Genomic DNA, 27,000 nt, shown 5'->3' with positions numbered 1-27,000 from the left:
CTGCAGTCATAGCCTTACTATTTTGCTGATATCGGTGTTTTATATTTCGAAGCTCACAGGCTTAACATTTCGGTTAGCCAAGGGATAAGATGGTTATCAAAGCGATGGCAACGTAGTTCAGGTTTTTATATGCGAGTAATGTCACATTACAAGTATTAAGAAACAAGGGATGCTTAGATTTAGGGCCCTGAAAATATGTTAAAATGATCCCATGACAAAAAGTGGATGTAGCCTATGATGCGAGATGAACGAGATCGAGGACCCTAGATTTGAAGTTCAGCATGATTTTAATTTTATTATGCTTTTTAAAGTCTGCCAGACAGGGTGGTTCTTACAGAGTACTGCATGTTAAGACAGAGCATCCGACCATAATGCTGCAGGACACAATTTACCCTTTCTGATCAAATGTATAGTTAATGTGATACATCTAAGTTTTTCCACAGGCTAGTTTTAAATATCAGAGCCTTTACCATTTAGATATCAAGAGAGTCGCCAAACATTTACACTCCTTTGTTAGGAGGAACCATGAATAGACCTGCATAGACCTACTGCAGCAGATGTCTGTTCATTTCAAAGGTCTGATAAACATTTAAATATTCAAAACTGATTCAAATATAGAGAAACTTGGGTGAGAAAATTAAAGCTCTGGTATGTAAACAGGTCAGAGAGAGATAATATATAAACTAAGATTTACACAATACAAACGGACAATGTCAGAATTTATAATACATAAGAGTAACAGTTTACAACACAAATTAGCAGCTAATTTACCCTCTTTGGTAGATTCCACACTGTTTTGGCAAAACTAGATTCCCAGATTATATGACATCAAATTTTGACATTGGTTATTAAAACAGAGGTACAATTTAGTAAGTGGTTGAAGCACTTTTACATTTCAACCAATCCATTTTAACCAGCTAAACATGCTAAAATAAAAGTCTTTGTCATTTCTTAACAATGCAGTGTCAGTTCAACATTATAGAAAAATGAATTTTATTAAAAAGAGATGTTTGTGCACATATTTCTATTGAGCATGACAGCTGTAATTCATTAATTCATCAAATGACAAAGAAGAGCATTATAACCAGGCATATATCCAGATGTGGATGCAGTCAAGCACACTTTTGCCATTTTAAATAAGTGATTCAGCCTGGATCACAGTGATACTGTACAGTGTGAATAAATTCAGCTCAATTCATTCAGTGAATTCCACCCTAATGCTGCATGTAATCAAGAATCAGTGCATTACAGAATACATTTTCCTAGATTAATACCAACTGAAAAATTAAATCTATGTTTGACCTGATTTTCTATTTTAAATGTCAGTAAGATTACAAAAATGAGATTTTTAATTTTTCTCCAGAATAAAGCATATGTGCACCCATCTAAAAGGATCTATAAAACATCCATGCAACCATGACAAATGTTTAAACCTCTTCAATTTTAAAATACGTAGCAAAAAGTGTTTCGAGCAAACTGTTGTTTGTACAGTATAACCACAGTGGTTTGTCCCATAGCATAATCGTCATAATCTTTGGTGGCATATACCTGAATACCTCAATAACAGAACAAAGAAGAACATACATATCATGAAGTTATTGATCATAAAAGTATTGAGATGATGAGCCCCTCACATGTAGTGCTAGATACCCCATCTATGGATCAACATTTTAAAATATTATATAACTGAGAGGATGAAGGGGCTCTACATGTTCAGGAGAGTCAAGAGATAATGAAATCAGCAAAACTTTAAAGTCAACATGAAATAGTTTGCACTTCGCACCCGATGTATTTATGAATGAAACAGGATATATACTGTACAGCAGGACCTGATTTAACGCATTGAAAACTGATTGGTTTAAATACCAACAGGGATTTGTGATATCAGCTGACTACGAATATGAAATGTCTACTTATACTAAGTGCAGATGGCCAACCTGGTTGACAAATGCTACTTTCATAGACTCCGCCCACCATTGCTCAGATATTTTATATTTAGTACAAATAGTATATTAATTCTATTTACACATTTTGTGTAACTAACACTCTATGCACTTGCTATTTTTTGCTTTGTGGAAACAGTATTCTACCCATTTTTACCCACTTTTATTTTTACAGTCTGTGGAACAAGCACTGAAGATACAGTAAGATCAAAAAAGTATGTTAAAAAAGGAAATGGGGTCAATTCTGATTTCATGTTGACTTTGGGCAATAGAGTAAAATATTTCACTGAAATATATTGATTGATGTCAGTTGATAAAAAAAATTGAAAAAAAAGATTTGAACTGATGCTTCATGTACTAAACAAACATCCCAAAATGGGCCAACGACAAACATCAATCAAATCGGCCCCCGTTCTTCATCCATATCTGGCATCTTTTAATTGTGTCCATATCACTTTTTAGTGTAAAGCATGCTGTTGCAATTATCATCAGATGGATTTACCTTTACTCCTACTCCAGTTCTACAAAAGTGGCCATGTATATAGAACAGAGCTTTTTTCGCTTGAGAAGCCCTTATTTTTGAGGATGTTTTATAAAAAATGTCATCACAGTAGAGTGGTGAGAAAACGAAGGATAAGAAGAGGTGATTGTGAGGTAGCTGTTCCGCTCACAGTTTCTGGGTGAAGTTTTCAGGGAAGACTCCTTTTACTAGGAGGTTTTTATTCTCAAGCCAGTGTGACTCTTTTACGCCCACTAACCAGCCATCATCCTGTGCACACAAACAAAAAGACAAGACAATGAGTCATTGTCCTATTGAATGCGAGGGTGTTTGAGCATGTGTGCCATGACTGACCTGTTCATCTGGGTTGGCAAAGGGAAGCACAAGGACAATATCACCAGCCTTCAGGTCAAGTTCATCACTGTCTGTTGCTCCGTAGTCATGCATTGCTTTCACCTACCAAGAATCATGTTAATACATTTTTTAAAAGTGTCATTTAAAGACTTTTACATGTTATACAAATAAATGCTGTTCTTTTGAACTTCCTATTAATCAAAGAATCTTGGTTTCCACAAAATTGTTTTCAGCTTTCATAATAAGAAATGTTTCTTGAGCAAATCAGCATAATATATTGATTTCTGAAGCCTAGAGTAATAATGCTGAAAATTCAGTTTTGCATTACAGGAATAAATTACATTTTAATACTATTTCACAATATTACTGTTTTTACTAAAGACACTTTCAAAAACATAAAAACATCTTACAGACCCCAATATTCCCTGGGATCCAAATTCAACTTACCTTATAAAGAACAGATGGAGGAAGCTCTGCCTCTGATGAGCCATTTGTCACTGTTGGAGCTTCATTCTAAATACAAAAATGAAATGATGATAAAATAAAAAGAAACCACACCTGAGCAACAGAGAATAAAACAAACATGATATACACAGAAAAACACATAATAGGCAAAAACGAACATTCAACATGAACACGGTGGAAAATAGCCACACACCCACAGATCAACATTATTTACTTCTGGGCCATCCTAACACTCCACCAATACTTCACAATTAGTCAAGACTCTTGCTCCTCTTACACTTTGAAGCTCCTCCCACTGAGGCGGCTTTGACTCCGCCTCCCAGGCCTGAGCCGCACCACTGGCCCAGTTTATATCTGCGTCCTGCTCTTGCCCTACCTGGGACCCTTCCTCGCCCCAGCACTCCACACCCCTGTCCTCCCAGTCTGGCTGCGCGAGTTCAGCCTCTGCAGTCTCACTGGCCCAGCCTGACTGCGCAGACACACTGTCCTGCTCATGCCAGCCGGGGGGTTCATACGGCTCTACGGCAGGAGTGACCTGAGAGGGGTCTGCAGCGGGGGTCTGACCAGGCTGGGATGGGGAGGAAGGGTCAGCCAGGATTGTTTTTTGGATTTGGGACAGATTGTTTGGATTTGGGGTAAAATAGATGCCATGGGAGAAAAGGGCAGGCAATAGGGCAAAAGGCAAAGATAGATATGAAGGAAAAGACAGATAAGAGACGTGAATTACTGTTCACTCTAAACTATATCCTAACATGATCTGAAGTCAAGTTAATTGTTGATTTCGGTTTATTCCCTTGAATAACTAATTTTTAATCATTCTAATTTGATCAATAACAATTTGTCACATATTTACTGATTCAAAGCAATTGTGTACATTTTTATTCATTCATTTTTTTAATTATTTGTTCAAGTCTGTCTATCTGTCTGTCTGTCTGTCGATCTGTCTACAGTATCTATCTATCTATCTATCTATCTATCCATCCATCCATCCATCCATCCATCCATCCATCCATCCATCCATCCATCCATCCATCCATCCATCCATCCATCTATCTATTTATCCATCCATCCATCCATCCATCCATCCATCCATCCATCTATCTATCTATCTATCTATCTATCTATCTATCTATCTATCTATCTATCTATCTATCTATCTATCTATCTATCTATCTTGTTTTGTCAACAATAACCCCTGATATACATTATTTACAATGCTGTACATTTACAGTATGAACCTTGTAAGTTCAAACACATGGTATAAATGTATAAGATAGATAAACAAGATATATACATAGTATAAAGAATACCATTCCATGAAGCCCCCTTCCATGAGGAAGCACAGAATGAAAGAGTGAGATAAATGAGGCCCATAATAAGAGTGCAAAGTACGTTCATCACCTTGTCAACAGTAAGGAGAGAGCTCTCATCAACCCCACTTATGCTTTATAATAGCCCATAATAAACAGTGTTTCGAGCTAATGCAGCAAATATGAGAGGAAAGCATTTGTCAAAGGTGAAGTGATCTAATATTGGACATTGGGAAACCATGTACAAGAGTAAGAAGAAAATAAATATACATAACAGTAATCCTCGCAATGACTGTCCCAGACAGAATCTATCGACTACAGAAGTTTGGGATCGGTAAGATGTTTTATTTTTTGAAAAAAGTATTTTATGCTCACAAGCCTGCATTTATTTGATCAAAAATACAGTGAAAGTAGTAATATTGTGAAGTATTTTTACAATTTAAAATAACTTTTTTCTATTTGAATATAATTTAAAATGTAATTTATTCCTGTGATCCAAAGCTGAATTTTCAGCATCATTACTCCAGTCTTCAGTGTCACATGATTCATAGAAGGTTGAGAATATTTTTAAACATTTTAAACATTTTTAAACATTTAAAAATGTTTAAAATATTTTTAAACATGTCTCTATTGACAATTTTTATCAAATTTAATGCAACAATTTTTTTTAAAATCTACTGACCCCAAACTTTTGATTATTTCATTTGATTATTAGAATACACAGAAAAATGTCTGCTAATTTTCTTTCTGCTCTGAGTCTGTCCCTGGGTCTTGTTATGGAAACTAGCAGTAAGCGAGTTAACATGCATCACATGCATGGAGTAAATACGTCACATGCTGAACCAAAGTGGCATTTCAGTTCCCTGAAACTCAAATGGACTAAAGAGACTATGTCAAAGGTCAAAGATTAGAAAATACACACTCATATACATTAAAATTGGATGCATTCATACAAAAGTGGGGAAACGAATGACTTTTCAAGCCAAAATCCAAGAAGCATCTCCTCTTTTAGACATAAGCACTTCCCACTTTGAGGTGCTTTTAACTTCATCAAGTGGGCGAGAGAATTTTATTTGGACAGACCTACTCAATATGTACACTTCAGTCAGATTCATAGACCACAATGCAACAGTACTGTGACGTCCCAGCAGATCGTGCTTAATTTACCCCCACCCCACGCAACTGTAGTGTACGATATTGGAGTTATTTTGACATTAAACCGCATAATACTTGTAGCTACCTTAAACAAACTGTTTTTTAAACATTTTTGTTTGTGTACTTTTTTATATTTCTCCAACAGCCCAAACATACATGCAAGGCCTATAGAATGGTGCGTAAAACAAGTTCATAAGGAAGTAAACTGTGAATAATAAATCAGCTCCCTCCATTGCTGATAGCCACTTTATCCCATGAGGCCACAGGAGAGTATTTATGAATGACAGTGATGCGCCACAACTTACGCTGATAGGTCAAATGATAATGACAGCATGGCGAATGTAGTACATCCGGATTACATTAATATTACACACAGTCACACTATAGACCTTATGTAGCCACGCCCCTTTTCAGCGCGGAGCTCTTTGTCTGTTGACTTCCGGTCTGTATTTTCACAGCGATCTTGCATAGTTATGAATGAACGGCTCGTTTAAAAAATTTCCCAGGTCTATTTGTTAAGACATATGCTTTACAATGCTTATGATAAACATTACAATGCTCATGATAACTTTCGTTAACTCTACAATAAGTAAATCAACTTCACCAGCTAATTACTCCTGGACAGCGATGCCATAGAAATATACAGAGCGACCGCAAAAACGGAAGTTCAAAGACAATAATCTAAAGATGGCGGCGCCCTCGTTTCTCTGGCGCATAAGGTCTATATAGAACATACTTTTTTTAGCGGTCAAAAGTAACTTATTCAAAATAAGTACATACTCGAGAGAGAGAGAATGTGATTTCGAACACAGCCTGAAACGCAGCGATAGATGGCAGCATGGTTTTCCTGGCCCCTAAACCCTGACCTTTACCCTTCGCCATCCTGACCTCTCCTGTCCTTTGACACCCACCTGATGAACTAGAGCAGCGCTGAGTGCTTTCAAAGCAATAATATGGTGGAAACAGTCACTTTTAGGGTAGAAATGGATGACTGTGCTTATTAAGAATGGAGATACATTATAAATTAAAACCTGTGAAGAGGAAGAGATTGGAGTGAGTGCTTAGATGAGCTGGGGAGGGAGTCATTTGACCTCTGACCTGTGGCTGGGTTGAAATGTTAATGTCAGGCACCACTGCATCCTCAAACAGGTTAATGATGTTGTCCTCTTTCACCTCCTGAGGCGAAGCAGGCCTCGGGGGCCGTGACACTGGCGGTCCCTCTCTGGACTGCCACACCGACACACACATGCAGATAATGAGGAAAACACACTGCGGTTAAGTTAAAACAACAAATCAGCACTGTTCATGATTAGACTTGTTCTGTGTAACATGCTTTTAGTTTGCTTTTAGTCATGTTTACCCAGTCATCTACATGAAGACATATCACAGACTACTATTGTAAGGTAGTGCCTATAGTTAACTAAACCTTTTATTGCTATAAATGGTTTATTGCTAACATGTTTTAGCATGATTTAACACATTGTTAGCATATTTAACATGTTGCTAGCATGATTTAGCCGTCAATCATGATATACACCCCGTTTTTATACCATCAAATAACTAAAACCAAACTAATTGGAAAAACGAACACTTGAACATAGGTCTAACTACATAAAATGACAGAAACCATCTTTGAAAAAAAAAGTGTAATTGGATTATTTATTTTTTGGCTCACTTCCATGATATTATATGGAGAGGGCGGGGTTTATGACCTATACTGCAGCCATCCACCACGAGGCGGTCGAAATATTTTGGCTTCTCTTCTCAGGATGTTTTTTTTTTTTTTTTTTTTTTTTACTGTTCAGGATGTGTAGCACACTTGGTTTTAACCATAGACAGTGGTTTTAACTTGTTGCTTTCATGATTAAGCACGTTGCTAGCATGTTTCTAACATGAATTAGCACATTGCTAGCAAGTTTTAACATGTTGTTAACATGAATTAGCATGTTTTAGCATGTTGCAAGCATAAATTAGCACGTTTCTGACCCGCATTTGGTGGTTCTAGCTTGAAAGCCCTAGGAGGAGTTAGAAATGTTTGTCTCAGAAGAAGAAGAATAAGTTTAAATAGCATTTCAGTGTGTTGGCTTTCTCTTGCTGACATAATAAAGGGTCTGGATTTATTTTTTGCATCTTTAGTTTTATACATACTGTGAGACACACTCTATAGCATAGGCAATGTGACATAGACAGAAAATAAAAACATCAGCATTCTCACATACACAGTACCTTTTGTGGTGATTTAGGGGCGTCTGACCCAGAATCTGGGGGACTGTGGTTGGCTGCCTCTTCGCTGCTTGAGAAACACACATTGGTAAATAAATACTACATTTGGCCTGACGATCGTGTAATGAGTGATATATATCACTAGAGGGCAGCACAGATCAGTGTTAATACAGCAGACAGATTGGTTTAAATCACTACCATGCACAATTACTGCATTTCAAAGACATTCCAGTCATGCAGTTATTTTTCGTGTCAGCATCTACACATGGTCCCATGCACACTCAAAACATTTGCAGTAAGTTTCCAGAGCAGCCAAGTGTTAGTATGCCTTTAATGCAATAAATGTTGCATATACAAACACACACAAAACATGAGAGCTATTACCTCTTCCCAATGCTTGCTGTCTTGACACCTTTTCTGTGGGTTGAGTGGGGGAAGGGTTGGTTTAATTTACAGGGAAAACAAGGACTCACACATCTGTGTGCTAAACTAAAGGAAACCAGAAGTGTCTACACAGACAGGAAATATCGCAAGATATAAGCACTCACTTGGCTAGACGCTGCTCATCCAGTTTGGTCATAACATCACTTAGATTCTGGTTCAGCTGTGTGCGAGAGAGCGCGACATACCCTGGTAACTAACAACAATAATCTAATTTCTCTCTTGTTAATAAGTCTCTTATTATTGGCTCACTTTGCCCATCTCCCTGTGAAATTTTTCCTCCAGGCCGGCTACATTCTGGAATGTGTTAACATAGACGCCAACACGACTGCAGAGAGAGAGATAGATAGAGAGAGAGACAAAGAGACAGAGGAGTCAACATCAGTTCATTTATAAGAAAAAACTTCCCCAAATAATTATATTCTGTTAATTACTTGCCATCATGTTATTCCAATCATGCTACATTTTTTTTTCTATGGAACACAAAAGAAGGATAATTGCAGGGTTTTTTTCTCCATATAATGACAGTTCATTATGACCTCTCAAGCTCAAAAAAGACAAATAAAAACATAAAAGTTTCATTAAAAATAGGACTTGTGTGCTTTTAAAGGCACACTATGTAACAATTCCACCTTAATATAACAGCTTCAAAGTAATTTCGGTGGTAAATAAACTCATAGTAGGCCGAATCATCCTGGTAGTAAAGCTTGGGGGGGTCGTCGCTGGAAAAACCGGCTATGTAAGTTTGAGAGGAGCGCCCCCGACAAATCTCGCGAGAATCACGACTTGCTTTACGGCAACTACGTCACACACAACAACAACATATGAAGCACGCAGACACTTGCGCGCATTTCAGATGATGGAACGAGCAAAGAAAAAGCGGTCCGAAGAAAGTTTGAAAAGGAAAAGAGAATCTGACCGCGTGAGGAACCGGACAAGAGTCCCACTCGGTCGGGCATTTACTCGTTGGCGCGAGCTAAAAAGCAGCACTGGATGCAACAGCAATGCTGACCTGGCGATCTTGTTGATGGACTAGTAAGTAAATATCTTATTTGTAAACTTGTTTGCGTTCTATATTGTATGTTGTTGCGCTTGCTTGTAGTATGTCACTTTTTACGATGCTCTTCATTCATCCATTGTTGATAATTAGACCAGTCCAATAATTTATCATGAGATTATCATGAGAACAGTTGTCAATATCTCACAAAGTTATCAGGACACAAATAAATTTAAGCCTAGAAGGTTGTAAAAAGTGTAAACGAGCACAATTTGCAAACTGTTATGATAAATTGCAATAATCATGTCTGATGACATCACAACGGCGAATGTTATGAAATAATGCGACGTACATTAAACTTTATTGATGTCATCTGGCATTTTGTAATGTTTACATTACAATCAAAAAACACAAATGAAATTATACAGAAGTCCTAGACTATAGGCTATTTACTTGTGATTTAACAGCAATCATGTAAAAACGTTATAAGCCAGCAAACGCGGTAGGCTACTTTATTATTATAAAGTAGATTAAACACTTGACATATAGTTATTATTATCCTTTTACCATCATCAGTAGTTCAGTAGACTATGCAGTAGCCTAATATCTGTATAAAATCGTGAAACATTACCTGGTCAATATCTCTAGGGGTCATAGTTTATGACTCTAGGGGTCGCTGTTTGACAAAAACAGAATTCCTGCATAGTGTGCCTTTAAATTGATCGAAAGTAACAGTAACAAAGTAAAAGACATTTACAATGTTACAAAAGATTTCTACTTCAAATAAATGCTGTTCTTTTGAACTTTCTTTTTTTTATCAAAGAATACTGAAACAATAATGGGTATCACTGTTTCCACAAAATATGAAGCAGAACAACTGTTCTCAACATTGATAATAATAGAAAATGTTTTTTCATAACTGAGCATAGAGATACTGTCATGTGACACTAAAGACTGGAGTAATGATGCTGAAAATCCAGCTTTGTCATCACAGGAATAAATAACATTTAAAAATATATTCAAATAGAAAACAGTTACATTAATTGGTAATAATATTTCATGATATTACTGTTTTTACTGTATGTTTTAAATGCAGCCTTGGTGAGCACAAGAGACTCCATGTGAAGATCCTAAAAAAAACGTTTTGTGTTTCACAGAAAAAACCTCATTGGAACGACATGGTGGTTGTTCATTTTTAGCTGAACTGTTCATTTAAGGAGAAGGAATAAGAGAGATAAACTGAGAGATGGCAGGATGAATAGGTGGTTATTACCTGTTCCACAGGGTGGGAAGTTCCTCCTGGAGATCATAATTAATCTCCTCAAATACCTTCTGAGCTCTCCCCAACTCTTCCTCAGCCTGAACACACACATTTATTAGGCTAAAACACTATCATTTATGAAAATGTGTAAACAAAGAATTATGCATTCATCACTGCATGAATGGACTGTGGACAAAAATATCCTGTGATCTGATCCCTTTAACTGAAATCTGCAGAAAGCATTTAAAACAAACATAAATCATTTACTCACCATCATATAATTACAAACTGTATTCATTTCTTTTGTTTAACACAAAAAGAAAAACTTGGAATAATGCTTTGTAGCATTTCTTTATACAATGAAAACATATAGTTACCAGGGTCTATCAAGCTCCAAAAAGGAAAAAACTGCACCAAAAATGTTTTGCAGAGCAACTTTAATATTTTGATTCATTTTCATTTGATTTTACTGGCGCCATCTATTTATATGGAAAGAGCAGCTTGGACAGTCTGCTAAATACGTCTTTTTGTATTTCATGGAGGAAAAGATAAAGTGAAGGAATTAGGACAGAATTTTCAATTTTTAGAGTGAACTACACTACCGATCAAAAGTTAATTTTTTTGTTTTAACTTTTTTCAAATAAATGATGTTCTTTTGAGCTTTCTATTCATCAAAGGAAAAAATCAATTTCTACAAAAATATTAAGCAGCACAACTGTTTTCAACATTGATAACAATAATAAATGTTTCTTGAGCAGCAAATCAGCATATTAGAATGATTTCTGAAGGATCATGTGACACTGAAGACTGGAGTAATGATGCTGAAAATTCAGCTTTGACAGAAATTACATCTGAAAATGTAAATGTAATGTAAATGTAAATGTTTTACATCTGTTTGTAAATGTAAAATGTCTGCAAAGTTTCAAAGATCAAACTGCATAAAGAGTGGAGTTATTGTCTCCCAAAAGAATAGATTCTGAACTGCCTGAAACGAGTCTCACTTCCTGTTACATACCTATTACCTACTGTTGTAAATCTTTCACTTCTAAGTCTCCTACACTTAAGAAGAAAAAGGTTTACTGTTGCAAACTTTTTCCTTCTTCAGTGTAGAAGACTTAGAAGCGAAAGAGTTTACAACACTACTTAATGCAACAAATTTGCATAATGCCTGCCTATACTCTTCAACGGCTGCCCGCAAACAACATCTACTTTTACCCTCAAACACTGTAGTTATCGTTGAGGTCTGGAAGAGTTTGGTTCGTGTTTTGACATGTTGAGAATACGCTGTTTTCCGGGCTGCGAATCCAGTTAGCAAGCATGCACTTGAAATTTATATGGAAGAAATGACACCATGGGTGTTTGGATTCCGACACACGCTGTAAGTGGTAGACCAATCACAACGGACTGGGCCGTCGGACCAATCAGAGCAATTAGGCTCTCGGAAAGGAGGGGTTTAGAGAGACTGAATCTTCGAATGAACCGTTTTTGGACTCTGGATGCATGTAAACCTATTGTAGGAGACTTCCAAAACAAAATTAGTAAGCTTTAAAATAGCAAAATAGGGGCATTTTAATAATAGTTCACAAAAGTACGGTTTTAGCTTTAAAATAGCAAAATAGGGGCACTTTAATAAGAGTTCACAAAAGTACTGTTTTTACTATACTTTTGACATTAAAGAGACTTCTTTCGAAAACATAAAAATATCATACCGACCACAATGTTTTGAACAGCATTCTTTGAAAAAAAATACTATTTTTAAGTCATACCTACAAATATGCAGTAAATACACAGATGCTACATAAAGATGCCATGCTGTGATTGGGTGTGGACTGTGAGCAGGTGGGTGGAGTTAGGCAGGTTAAGGGAGGGTTTACAGGCTCCTGAGTGACAGATGAGTCACCTGGTTTCTTGAGAGGTTAGTTTGAGCGATTTGGTGTGCTGTGATTATTCCCTGAGCCCAGACGGGAGCAGCCTTCTCCACCAGAGTCAGAGGCTAGACATACAAGCAAAGAGAGAGGGAGACACAAGCTTGTGCAAATACTCAAGCATATAAACTGACTGCAACATAAGTTAGTTACAGCATTAAGTTGGTTAGTAAACAAGGTTTGTGAACAAAAAGCCAGACAGTACAGTATTAGCATACATTAACAAGCTGGAACGAGCATCTGATACCTTGGCAATTTTGGCCTCATCCTTTTTCTTGCCTTTCTGTATAGAAGCGAAATGATGTCTGGCACTGTCAAAGTCTACCAGCTTCCTGTCACGCTTAGCAATGCGAGTCTGCAGAGGGAGCCAGAGAGTCACAACAGAGACCATTTAACACAGTGCTAACTACTATAAATGAGAGGAGCATGCTAAGGATGTGGTGACTGGTTGCTAGGCCGTTGCTATAAGGTTGCTAAGTGTTTGCTAGGGTGTTCTGGGTGGTTTCTATGTGGTGCACCTGCAAGTCTTGATTATATTTTGGTCAGATCACTTAGAAAAGCAATAGTGATTCTTAACAAGCCTCAATAATTCCTGTAGCACAAAAAATTTCACACCAAATTTTAATACATGGTTAGGGGTTCAAATCCCTAAAGCTAAGTAGCAATGGTGAAAGTGATGAGCCACTTATTAAAGGGACAGTTCACCCAAAAATGAAAATTCTGTCATCATTTACTCACCATCAAGTTGTTCCAAACCTGTATGAATTTCTTTCTTCTGCTGAACACAAAAGAAGATATTTGGAAGAGTACGGATAACCAAAAAGTTGATGGGCCCCATTGACTTCCATGGTATTTTTTTTTCTATGGAAGTAAATCAACTTTTTGGTTACCCATATTCTTCAAAAATATCTTTGTATTCAGCAGAAGAATGAAATTCATTCAGGTTTGGAACAACTTGAGGGTGTGAGTAAATGATGACAGAATTGATCACAGATTTTTGTGTGGACGATCCCTTTAAAGCAATAACAAACCTTTATGTCTGGAAATTGAGCCAAGTATGCATCCATGGAAATGAGAGCATTGTCAGTAAGATTTTGGTGGAAATCTTGCCACAGGAGGTCAGTGTCCTGTAAAATAAATGTGATCAGACACACACACCAAGGCACATACTCACGCTTTCTCTCTCACACAATGACAAACCACAGATGAATCAAGTCTAAATGTGTATTAACAGATCTATTCTAATATAATGTGCACTGCAGGAGCACTATTTTAGCGTCACCAGCACCAGCTCTAAACTAGACCTACAGTCTGGACTCTAAAGTTATCATCCGTCATGTTTACCTCTAAATTATTATCCATTTCTTTCTCTATCATCTCCTTTACTCATGGAGAGATGGGTGAGTGGAAGGAATGAATAAAAAATGAAGAAAACAGAAAGAAATTGCAGAATAATGAGTCGACAGAGTTTGAAACACCAGTGCGGACACATTCTTCAATTGCATGTGGCTCCAAAATGACTGTATAAACTATGTTTCAGTTATGTTTCATTTAATTAATATGATATATTGATAAATAAAAATACACAAAAATGAGATAATTGTTAAGAGTATGCGGAGGGAATAGATCAAGGAATTTGGTCTTAACTGAAATATACACTACTGTTCAAAAGTTTGGCTTTGGTAAGATTTTTTTAAGAAATCTCTTATGCTCACCAAATCTTTTTTAACATTATACTGTATATATTAAAAAGTGTTAATTTCTGAATAAAAGTAGGCTATTCATTTCTGACCAAAAATTTGCTGAAAGTATGAGACATTGTTGAGACACATACAAGGTCGTTCATTAAATTTAATCTATAATCTCATTTCCAATAACATTTTTCTCTAGGTTGGTACAGTATCTGGTTTGTGACATTCTTCTGAAACTCTACAAAAGACATTTGATTTCAGAGGGCACATGTGCGAACCAGGAGCCTAAAAGAGAAACAACTGACATATTAAAGAGATGTCCTTCGTGGCTTTGTCTCTCCTATGGGATTTTTCACATCGAAAACACTAATGTCACACAATCCAGAAAGAGTGTTAGGTTCTGCCAGTGACATGCTTACACACCTCTGCGATGGAGTCCACCTCCTCTTTGCCAAACCACTCGGGGTCGTACATTTCTGCCAGACAGTCATGCAGACGCTTTGAACACTCGTGCATGGCTGCGGAAACAAGCAGTGGGTCAGCTAAGAGACAGACATTGGCACGTTCACAGAGGATGAATGCTCAAATCACTCAACCCAACACACATGCAGTCTCTTCCCCTTTGTCTTTCAGAGAAGTGAGAGCTTTTGTGGTCACATGGCAGGAAGTTGACGGGACAGTGATGTGCATTAGGACAGCACCGTTATAGTCTGCTGTACCAAGAAGAAGGCTGTCTGCTTACTTCACATTGATTTAACGTACTACCACTCACCAGTGCTTAAAGCAAAAGTATGAAGGCAACATACTATAAGGAGCCATATTTAAAATTGAGATTTAAAGGGACAGTACAGTTCACCTAAAAAAATTTTTTATTTAAATTTGTTTTTTTTAACCTTTTTTAATATTAACAACAATGGGAAGAGCATCCATACAGAAACGTTTTATTTCACTTAAAACTGTAACACTCATAGAAAGTCTGATCTTATGGGCTTGACATACACTTTGACCAGATTTTGTAAAACATGTCTCTTTGATTCCTGAGAGTGAATGAAAGCTTTTCCATACTGTAGATTTCATGGATTATGTTGACCCACTCTTCAATGGTCGGAAGGTCCGGTTTTAACCATTTCCTGGTTATAGCTTTTTTACTCGCTGCCAGTAGTATCCAAAGCAACCTCTTGTCCTTATTTCTCCAGTTATTACGATCAGCGTTGCCCAAATACACATTTCAAATAAAATGTTTAATTCTATCATCATTTATTCACCCTCACGTTGTTCCAAACATGTGTGCATTACTCTGTTCTTTTGACACAAAAAATATTTTGAAGATGGTCGGGGTCTATTACATTTCTAAAAATAAAAAGCTCAGACATTTTCAAAAAAAATCTTCTTTTGCATTCCACAAAAGAAAAAAAAATCATATACATATTTGGAACCACATTAAGGTGAATAAATAATGAGGGAAATTGTTACAAGGAAGAACAAAAATCATACAGGTTAAAACAACATGAGGTTGTGTAAATGATGAACTATCCCTTTGAGAAGAAACAAATATGGCCAGACCTGAAAATATGTTCCACATGTTTATAACCCAGAAAGAATTTGTGACGCCCTTATCTCTGTACATATGGAGGCAGGTCCAGCTATACATGCAGGGCTGAGTTTGTTTAGCCACAATGATTTGGTTTGCTTTGAGAGAATCTCATGTATTTTATCTGAACGAAGGCCGCATGTAAATACAATAAAGCATGATAGAGCGATTGCACATTTAGTTCAAATTTTGCCATATGACAACCTGTTTCTTTATGTTTTTGCACTTGATTGTGTTGAGTTTTTCTTTAAAATTAGCATTGAGCTTCCTCTAAATTATGTCATATGTTTCATAAGTGTAATCAAACGACCGAAAAACCCATATTTTTGTGATAGCAACTATTAGGCATAGTTCACCTAAATAAATAATAAATCTGTCATCATTTACTAACCCTTATGTTGTTCCAAAACTGTATGTCTTTCTTTCTTCTGTGGAACATAAAAGAAGATATTTTGATCGGCCACAAAATGTTTTTGCTCATACAATGCAAGTCAATTTGTCACCAAAACTTTTTTGGTTACCAACATTCTTCAAAATATCTTCCTTAATGTTCCACAGAAGGAAGAAAGTCAAACCTGTTTGGTTCAACATGAGGATGTATAAATTATCATTTATTTTGGTGAACTATCCCTTTAAAACTATTATTGTTCACTTTCATTAAATATATACAAAGACACACAATGAGAGTCTTACTTTTGACAGCCACCAAATACGCTTTCAAGTCTTTCTGCAATTTGGTGCCATCGGCCTGTGGATAGAGATCAGAGAGAGATGAAATCATCACTAGATATTTAAGAACTACGAAAAGGGTCAGAGGTCAAATGTCAATGGAAGCAGTATATTAGGCAAGAGGGCCAAAGAGGGTGAAGGGTTAAGGCTCTTACCAGCTGCTTGTTAAAGTTGACCACTCCCTCCTCAAAGGCCGTGTCTTTCGTTTCATCCGCCTTACCCAGCTTTTGCATCACCTATCAGAGAACAACACAAAACAGCCGACATCACTCACGTGCTAACATACTAACACAAATCGGTACATAACTTCTGTATTACATGTGTGCAGGCCAGCCCATGCGTTTGTGGGGCCCAAGACAAGAGTATAAAAATATAATATCCTAATAACCTAAAACCATAAACAACCTACCGTCAATGTGAAATTTCCTTCAGTATATATTCACCCTCATATGGTTCCAAACAAGTATGATTTTCTTTCTTATGTGGAACACAAAAGAAGATATTTTGGAAAATGTGAAAATATCCTAACCTAAAACATCCATAAAACAACTGCAAACATGACAAGAAGTTTCTTTCTAAGTGAAAGCACTAAAAAAAATTCCTAACAGGCAACATTACAGGTGAAACTCGAAAAATTAGAATATCTTGCAAAAGTTATAATTTCGATGATTATGGCTTACAGCTTATGAAAACCCCAAATTCAAAATCTCAGAAAATTAGAATATTACATGAAATCAAATCAAAAAAAGGATTTTAAATACAGAAATGTCGGCCCTCTGAAAAGTATAATCATGCATATGTATATAGTTATATATACTAAATATATTAGTTTCACCTTTTAATTTGAATTACTGAAATACACAAACTTTTGCAAATTTTTTCGAGATTCGACTGTACATGACCAAGCACAAAGAAATGAAAGATATATGTTCCAAATTTCTGTCAGGCTAATGAACTTGTTTATTTTTCACCATTTTTTTAATGCATGATTAATTTTACAAGCAGTCTTTGGAGTGTAGGTGCACATGTGCATCTTAAAAAATAAAAATAGGGTCTCAGATCCCTGCCACCACACATTCTACACAAATGCTGTTTTCAGAATCGGTTCCATTTTCCTCTTCCCCGTCAAGAATGCTGACATACAGTAACTGTTCTTAAAAACTGAAACTTAACCAAGGAGGCGTGCAACAATGTGTGCCCATGAGTGTCATGTACTAAACTTTCCTGCCATCCACACACAACCACCAGAAGCTCAAAGCAAAATCTCCTTTTATTCCATACAATGTTTCCATTATTTAAGACGTAACTATTTCCAAGCAAATGTAATTATGCACATTTCCTTTAGTTCAGATTGCCCTACTTCCTGTCAAGCATGTATGAGGTAGTGCTTGTATCTGGTTCTATTTATTCAGAGGTCATTTCCTTTTCCTTCTGCTACCATCTCCAAGCAGCATATTAAAAGCACATGCCAATTGTGACCCATAAAGATTGGTCTCCGTCAGCCTGACATGGGCAACAGAATGACACATCCTGTGAAGTCTACTTCATAATGCCAAAGGGATTCAGGATTCAGGATGAAATTTACAGAATGATGCATCCGTGAATAGTCTCACATTTTCTCTAATAATGGTAAAGAGCTCCTATATATTTAGTGTGTAATGTTGCTGTTTGATCATAAAGAAGGTCTGCGAACGCCTTGAGTTTTCTTCCGGGAACGTACACGTCATAATATTCCTCATTTAAATAATTCCCGCTTAAGAAGAATGTTCACTTCTCTATAACTAAAAAGTTCCTAGAGCAACATATTTTATAGATAAGAACTTGGCTAAACACAACAGGTGTTGTGCACTTCAGCTACAACTAAAATAGGAAAATACTAAATCTTGCTCTAGAAGAGCAAAGGAATTCAATAAAGCTCGAGGGGAAATCACAGTAACCTCTAATCTATATTAATAAAGGCCGTGTCAGCTGTGCTCTTCTTGAAGAATGTATGAATGTGTATTACTGTGCAGGGAGTGTTTGAAAGCTGATCCTGAATGCATTGCAGCAGGACCCCTCCCTCGAGCCCCCGACATCCTAAAATACAGCGGCCTGGATCTTTGTCATGATGACCTATGCTCCCTGTGCAGAAGAGGAGATCTGGGATGAAGGCATTCTCTCTGACTCAGAGGTCTTCCAGGAACACTGGATATATAGTGTTATATAGTGATATATAGTGGATATATAGTGGTTGAACGATATGGATTTTTCAATGGCCGATGAGAGCAGGTGGCTGATGACAGATAAGATAAAAAAATATAGAATTTCTAAAAAAAAAAATATATAATTATTTGTACTGACTCACAATTTACTTTAAATTATCTGAAAATAGAGTGATAACTATTGATAAGCCAAGCAGGCACGGTTAGCAGTCAGTTTCGTTATTTGGTCTGTCTCTATTTGTTTTTAAGCCTAAAGTGAACACACTACCGTTCAAACGTTTAGAGTCTTTAAGATTTTTTTAATGTTTTTGAAAGTCTCTGGTGTTCACCAAGGTTGCATTTACTTGATCAATAATGTATTAAAACAGTAATATTGTGAAATATAATTTAAATGTGATAGCAAAGCTGAATTTTCTACAGTCTTCAGTAGCTATGTTTCCATCCACCTATTTTTATGCGCATTTTGCTGTATCGGAAAAAAAACGCTGGAAGGAAATGTCAAGATGCGCTTGCGCTCAACTGAGTTGGCTACATTTTTTATCCGATAAGAAAAATAAATAAACTACACATTTACAGAATAAATTCCTTGATGCGCATCAGAAAAGTCAATCACGGCATAACTAGACTAACCAGTGGACCGATCTTGACCGAACACCGTCTCTGGTCTCGTGACGCTTTTCAGACTCTGCTCTAGTATTGCGCGTTCATGTGTTTTGAAGGAGGCGTGGCTTTGGAGAAGCTCTGTAGGGAGGGTGGGATCTTGTGCTTTCAAAGCTAGCTTGCTATCGCTAGCCTCTTAGAAATTGCCTACCCTACCTTTAAATTCGCAACTTTGGATGGAAACATAGCTAGTGTGACATGATCTTCCAGGTATCATTCTAATATGCTGATTTGGTGCTCAAGAAGCATTTTCATATAATTATACTTATATCATTTCTTATCAGTGTTGAAAACAGTTAATATTTACTGCTTAATACTGCTTTATATTTTTGTTGATGTTGTAATGGATGTTACACAGCTTATTATATATAAAATAAGCTCTCTTTATACAAGTTATCTTTCAATACTTCATCCGGATGCAGTAATGATGGGAAGATCAGATCATATTGCTGACTTGAAGTTAAAATGTTATATTTTCAATAGTCAAATTCCTCAAAAACATCCAGATCCACATTCTTTGATCATAGTCTGAATTAGGAAATAATTATAATGCAGCCAAAGATAAATTATGTCAAACAAATTATTAGTTCACTGTCTGCTTTCATTGTATAAGAGCAGAAGTAACATTTTTTCACATTGTCTCCGTTTGTATTTCACAGACAAAGGAAAGCCATATGAGCTTTGTATGACATGAGTAAATGATGACAGAGTTTTCATTTGAGAACTTTTCCTTTCTGAATCAGTATGTTTAATTTATACCATTCTGATCAGACTAGCGCTGACCATTTGCCTGGCAGCTGAGAGATTCCGCAGTGTGTGTGAGAGAAACATTCGAGCAAGTGAGAGACAAGTTTATACTAATTGATGAAGTCAGCGACCCATATTATACACACACTTGATCTGACCTCAGGCGCATATTCATTCTGTCTTTCCTTTATAACACCATAGACTCTATTGTTTTTACCTGCTCTTGTTTTACAATTTTCCTATGGTAAAATTACTATGGACTAACCATAACCCTACACCTAATAGAAACACTTTATTTAGATATTATTGAGGACCAAAAAAGTATGTCCCCAAAGCTTTTGTCAGATTGAACTACATTTTGGGACAAAACTGTCCAAGGTAAACACACTTCTGCTGTCTCATAGGAGTGGCAAGTGGATAGGCTTAATTAGTCTGTCTGTGGAGCTTTAACTAACAGGTTAAAGGAGCTTAGAATGAGAGAGATTTACCAGTAACCTGTGTGTGTGTGTGTGTGTGTGTGTGTGTGTGTGTGTGTGTGTGTGTGTGTGTGTGTGTGTGTGTGTGTGTGTGTGTGTGTGTGTGTGTGTGTGTGTGTGTGTGTGTGTGTGTGTGTGTGTGTGTGTGTGTGTGTGTGTGAGAGAGAGAGAGAGAATTTATGATTGCATTCCCCCAAGTATAAGCCAAATGTCACTTCATCCGTGTTTTATATAAAGGACACTGGTCTTTACTTCTGGTCAATGTGTGCTGGTGTTCAGTTACAGCCCCCAAAATACTCCTGACCACAGCCGTTGGCATTCACACACACACCACGGTTTGTCGCACAAGGGGTTTCTGGGGATTAGCTCACAGCTACAGCCTGTCTGCTATTCATAGCCCAATCCACACACTGCTCAATGAGGACGGACAGGTGTGTGGGTGGAGTGCGGAAGAGGGGTGTGGCTCATGTTTGAACATCAGTGGAGCTTTTGATTGGCATGTCGCCTGTCCAATCAGAGCAGAGGTCAGGGGAAGGCTGAGGACACTTCCTTTGGGATTCTAATCTGAGAAAAGGAGGTTGTTGTAACTTTGCACCCATCTCTTGACCTCCATGGTCATTATGACAATTTGAGATGGGGAGTCTCCATACTAAATGGACAATTTTGGAATGTTTCTGCAAGAATGGGTGACTCAAGAACAACTTGCTTTGGTGTTCCAAAATAGTGACAGACATCATCTAATGACAGACAGGTGGATGAGGAAGAAGCGAAGAGTGAGAAAAGACAGGGGAGACTGCTGAGATGTGGGCCATTTGCCACTAGAGGATCATGGTTAACTCTCCTCTACCTGGCTGAGTTTCAGAGGGGAAGAGGAGACTGAGACCTTAATCACACTGATGGACAGCGGATCACTTAGAAGGAGTGACTACACACACAAAAACACACATATACTTTTAGAGAGATTTCAGCTTTTCACACTCTAAAGAGGTAGCCAAGACAGCTGAGGACTTCAGGCTGGCTAAACAACTACAGGTACTAGTGCTCATAAATAATATCTAAACCCATTGCAAAGTCTACACACAAAAGCAATCAATCCAAAAACATACTAAAGGGATCACGTAAAACACGAGCTGTATTGACTTCTTTTACGGTGCTTTTTTGTCTTGGAGCTAAGATTTACACTACCATTTAAAAGTTTGGGGTCAGCAAGATAAAAAATAAATAAATAAAAAATAATATATATATACAATTTTTTTTCTTTTTTTTTCTTAGGCAAGAAAATTTCTCAAAAGAGACATTTGTAAATTTTACAAAATATTTCTATTTTAAATAAATGGATTTCTTTTGAAATTTCTAGTACAAAAATATTTTTGAAAAAACCCAAAAAATATTAGGCGACAACACACCTTTTTCCAACATTTATGATAATAAAAATGTTTCCTTAGCCTTAAATCAGCATATCAGAATGACTTCTGAAGCATCATGTGACTGGAGAAATTATTCTGAAAATTCAGCTTTATATCACAGGAATATATTACATTTTAAAATGTATTGAAATAGAAAACAGTTATTTGAACTTGTAATAATATTTCACAATATGAATGTTTTTAATGTATTTTCGATCAGATACACACTTTTTCAGAACACCAAATCTGGATTTACTAGTACTCAACGGAGCCCCTTATGGGACATGGTGATGGGAAAAAATATGAGATGGGGGGGAAAAAAATATTTCAATGCTTTTATGATCTCTCAGAAAAGTTTCAAGTAGCGTTCACCCGAGAAACTTTGAATTTGCTCGCAAAGAACTTTTGACTGGTTCATCTCTTGTGATGGTGCTCTAGTAGTTTACAAACAGTGATTAAACAAAACAAAGACACAAAAAAATCACTTTAAATTAAATATAATTATATTATAAAATATATTTAAAAATAATACCAAATATAAATATTTTAATATAAATAAAATATAAATATATTTTTGTTGATATTTACAGCTGTTTGGGGATTATTTTATGCCGTAAATATCTTTTTTTTACTTTACTGTAGGCTACCGAAAAGCTTAATAGGTAGCCTAATGTCTACTTCTAAATTAACTAATCAAGAGCAAAATAAAAAGTGTGTATATTACATAATACAAATGACCAGTTTTAAAGTTGTACTAAATTTTTGTTCCTAAACTCCACCCTTCTGTTGGGATTTGAACAACTGGGCCTTAGATTTCAGTATGTGGGAGCAAAGAGAAATTACCCTACAGGAAGAGGAACACAAACACAAATGCAGACAATGATCCTAAATAACCTCTTAACTTTTTACACATCTAATTACAAAGTAATGAGTCTGTTGGTTTATAGGGACAGGAAATGACAAAACTGTCTTCCTAAGAAATCTACTATATCCAAGTAGTCCAAGCCTCTTGTTTGTCAACCATTAATGATGAAAACAAAGATATTTAAAGGCTAAAATAAACCGGTTTCCGATTTTTTTTAAATTGCCCCTGCCAAGTGAATCTACTGATCCTAGTGCCAATCCAGATTAGTAATTAGTTTAACCAGTGTGCATGTCTCGGACCCCGAAAGTACACCATAGGGACTGGCTAAATTTATCATGTAGTTCCTATAACTCTAGTCTTACATCCTAGAGTCACTCAAATCAAAAGCGTGACTTTTGCACAGCGCAAGGCTCTGGTGTCCAGCTGTGCGTTCTGGGAGGCCAGTGGTCATTTGGAGTGTTTAGTGTGGAAATGACACTTCCTGTGTAGGACCTCCTGCACTCAACTGGGGGTCGGTTTGTGTTGATACGCCCCTGATACCCTGGGACATAAACTCTGCTACAACGTCACCATTTCCAACCTGCTTCATATGTTCCTGAGAGCTGGAGATTCATTTTGTCGTAGACATATGCTGTTAATATCTCTGAACCGATATGTGACAGTTTTAAGTCCTGGGTGTATCTAAAAGAGGACATTCTGGGCTTTTCTGTGGTGCAAAATGTAACAGGAGATAGCCAGACTAGTTGGGGCATGAGGAAGTTGTCGTAAGTGCTCAGTAATTATAAGGTCCAACTACACAAATGCTTGTTTTCTCTAGCAGTGGTTTTGGATTAATCCAAACTTAAACAAATGAACCCCATAAATTACTACACTGACACACATTCAGACAAGTGCCAAGTATATAATGAGGGTAGATTATAACGTGTATAAATGTTTCCCATGTTTCATAGGCTAATAATTTAACTGTTTACATAATGTGGAAATAGCCTATAACACATTTTAAATACAAACACTGTACGATGAGAAAGCTTTTTAAAGGATTTTAAGATTATATATTTTTTAAAAGATGTTCTTCTTAAATCATGGTCAATAAACAGCAGCTTACCACTGTGGCAACTTACCCCGCACGATGCATACCCAACTATAGAGACAAATGATCAATGAAGATTCATTGAACTTTATCTATTTCTTGTGCAGTAATGGTGAAAATTTAAAAAGTTCAATTGGCTATGTTATTTATTTATTATTATTATTAATTGCTATGTGTGTGTGTGTGTGTGTGTGTGTGTGTGTGTGTGTGTGTGTGTGTGATATTGATTGATTCAATGGCAAGAAAATTCAAAATGTCAAAAGACTTTACCAGCTGCTGTTTGATGCACCTGATCTCAAATTATCCCATCAGAATTCTGAGTTTCAAACATAACTTTAACAGAAGGTGCTCTGAAAATGAGAGATAAAACCATAATTTCCAACGCAAGTGAGCATGACAAACACAGTGGCGGGTATTGTATGAAGCGTTTCAATGAGTTTCAGCTGTTGTTTTCAGAGTCTCTTCCTACTATAAACACGGTTTCATATCATTTAACTGTTAGCTATCGTTAAACGCCTATTCAGAAGTCGCATTTGAATGTACAAACAGCATGGTAAAATATAGATTTATTTACAAAGATTCAATGTAAGCATGCATACCTTCTCTTGTGCTCGGGTTAACCTCTTCTGTACATTACTGGCCAGTTTCCCGGCGTTGACTCCTTTCCCTACCTCTGCCATGTTTGAGCTTCTTCAAGTTTTCAAAGTGAATAAATAAATAAATAAATAAACCGTTAAGAATAAAGTAAAGCGCAGATGGCAGGAGACACAGAAGAACAGTAATGTATAGGAAAATACTGTCGGATCAACAGGAGGTCGGTAGGTAAACCCTCTTAAAGAGACAGTGTTTAAAGTTTTAAAGGTGGACACGGAGTTATTATTATTAGACTAAACCTTTTCCGAACTACGGTATCAAAAAATGTAAACTTAAAACTGTAAAGAAATGTACGGTCTAACTGGTTCCGTTATTTGCCTCGAGTCACAGCGACTGCAAAACGAGAGAGAAAGAGAGAGAGCGAGAGCTGGATTATGTTTCCCCTTCTTATTATAGACGCTCTCTTAAAGGCACAGGTAAACACAACTGTGATATAATAGCATCTTTTTTCCTGCTGAAATGTTGCACAAAGTCTTCTTGGATTGTTTTTTCCAAATAATACTTACGCATATTTTTAATATAAAATGTTCACTGTATAAATATGATTTTTTCACATTCATTTTTTTAGGATGGGGGCCCTCGCACCATAATGATCATTTCTGGGGGTCTGTGGGATCTAAAAGATTGAAAAACTTTGTTATACAACAGTAAAGCCATGGTCACATGTGCAGTTGTTCATGTATGAGCAACCAGTTATTATCCAGGTATTATCTAGTATCCAGTTATTTCAATAGTAATTGTCACAAGTATGGAATGCCAAAGCTGACTTAATTAAAAATAAATAAATACATAAATAAATACATAAATAAATATACAAAGAAATGTAAAAAAAATACAAATAAATAAGTATTTATACTTTTATTTCCTTATTTATGTATAATTGTATTTTTTCACACATTTATTTATTTTTTTATTTATACATTTATTCATTTATTTATTTCCACTTTTATTTATTTCCACATTCATTTATGTACATATGTTTTTATGTCTACATTTATTTATTTTCACATTTATTTATTTATACATTTATTTATTTTCACATTTATTTATTTATACATTTCTTTGTCCGTATGCTAATGAGGGGGCGTGTTTTACCTCAGACATCAGCAATCGAGCTCAGAGTGGCAGTGCTGAAGCTTTGAGGCCACAGTGACAACTTGTGGTGTGTGACCGAACGAAACGCAAGAGGTGTGCGGACAATATCACATTTGAAGTCATGTACATATCACCCTAACTGTATGTAGGGTTGGCTATATAGGGTTAACACACATAGCACACTAGCAGACACTTGGACATGGAAGCGCATGAAAGTATCCACTATTAACAACAATGTAAACGCGGTGGATAGGGCTGATAAGAGCTTTCGTTTATTGTCGATGAGACTCGCACACCAGCGCAGAACGCGGAGAGAAACCAGCGCACATTTCACTGACTCCTACGCAAGCATATTGATCAACGAGTATGAAACGCGACTCAATACACGGTTTACATTCGCGTTTCATAATTTCGAATGCATAACAGGTGACAATTCAAATGCTTAAAACACAACCCATATTTCATAGATGCTGCTCTAAGATACTGATTAATCACAAGTCATCAATTTGGAATTATTCTTAAATCAAACAAAAGGGCCTCATGTACGCAGCTATAGTGAGCCACGCATCTCACCCCATGCAGTGGAGGACAGAAGCATCATCATGCCCATTCAAACAGCACCTGTCGTGCCCATGGTCGTGGTGATATTTCCCCCTATAAATTGATTTTATATCTACCACTGTGTCACTGTGGCCTCAAAGCTTCAGCACTGCCACTCTGAGCTCGATTGCTGATGTCTGAGGTAAAACACGCCCCCTCATTAGCATACAGACAAAGAAATGTATAAATAAATAAATGTGGAAATAAATAAATGTAGAAATAAATAAATGTGAAAATAAATAAATGTAGACATAAAAACATATATACATAAATGAATGTGGAAATAAATAAAAAGTGGAAATAAACAAATGAATAAATGTATAAATAAAAAAATTAATAAATGTGTGAAAAAATACAATTATACATAAATAAGGAAATAAAAGTATAAATACTCATTTATTTGTACCTTTTTACATTTCTTTGTATATTTATTTATGTATTTATTTATGTATTTTTGCTTTTTTACATTTATTCGTATATTTATTTATGTATTTATTTATTTTTAATTAAGTCAGCGTTGGCATTCCATAATAAGCAGAAAGGGAAAGATTTCCACATGCAATGGGTTCAAGTTGGTCATGCGTTGACACATTAATTTGCATTTATTTAGCAGAACCTTTTA

At 36.4% G+C, this 27,000-nt stretch overlaps 1 protein-coding gene across 16 annotated transcripts; it reads right to left on the bottom strand.

The window, feature by feature from the left end:
• Nucleotides 1-268: 268 nt before the first annotated feature.
• Nucleotides 269-25,095, bottom strand: bin1b (bridging integrator 1b). 16 transcript variants are annotated; one of them, XM_077199666.1, is made up of 17 exons: nucleotides 24,629-25,014; nucleotides 16,740-16,820; nucleotides 16,549-16,603; nucleotides 14,688-14,782; nucleotides 13,918-13,953; nucleotides 13,605-13,700; nucleotides 12,821-12,928; nucleotides 12,549-12,641; nucleotides 10,661-10,746; nucleotides 8,643-8,718; nucleotides 8,498-8,553; nucleotides 8,334-8,366; nucleotides 7,953-8,019; nucleotides 6,825-6,953; nucleotides 3,244-3,309; nucleotides 2,797-2,898; nucleotides 269-2,712 (listed from the first exon to the last, which is right to left on the bottom strand). In XM_077199666.1, exons 1-17 carry the CDS (start codon nucleotides 24,707-24,709, stop codon nucleotides 2,611-2,613), a joined length of 1,362 nt encoding a protein of 453 aa, XP_077055781.1. In that variant the 5' UTR covers nucleotides 24,710-25,014; the 3' UTR covers nucleotides 269-2,610. The 16 variants fall into 16 exon arrangements, with proteins under 16 accessions (XP_077055781.1, XP_077055782.1, XP_077055787.1 ...); XM_077199667.1 differs by having other exon boundaries at nucleotides 7,953-8,016; XM_077199672.1 differs by lacking the exon at nucleotides 13,918-13,953 and having other exon boundaries at nucleotides 7,953-8,016; nucleotides 24,629-25,095.
• Nucleotides 25,096-27,000: the final 1,905 nt, after the last annotated feature.

Source organism: Siphateles boraxobius, unplaced genomic scaffold (assembly GCF_051911475.1).
Source record: "Siphateles boraxobius isolate OS27281-9 unplaced genomic scaffold, OSU_SipBor_1 41, whole genome shotgun sequence".
Classification (NCBI taxonomy): domain Eukaryota; kingdom Metazoa; phylum Chordata; class Actinopteri; order Cypriniformes; family Leuciscidae; genus Siphateles; species Siphateles boraxobius.
This window is presented reverse-complemented; position numbering and strand designations above follow the sequence as displayed.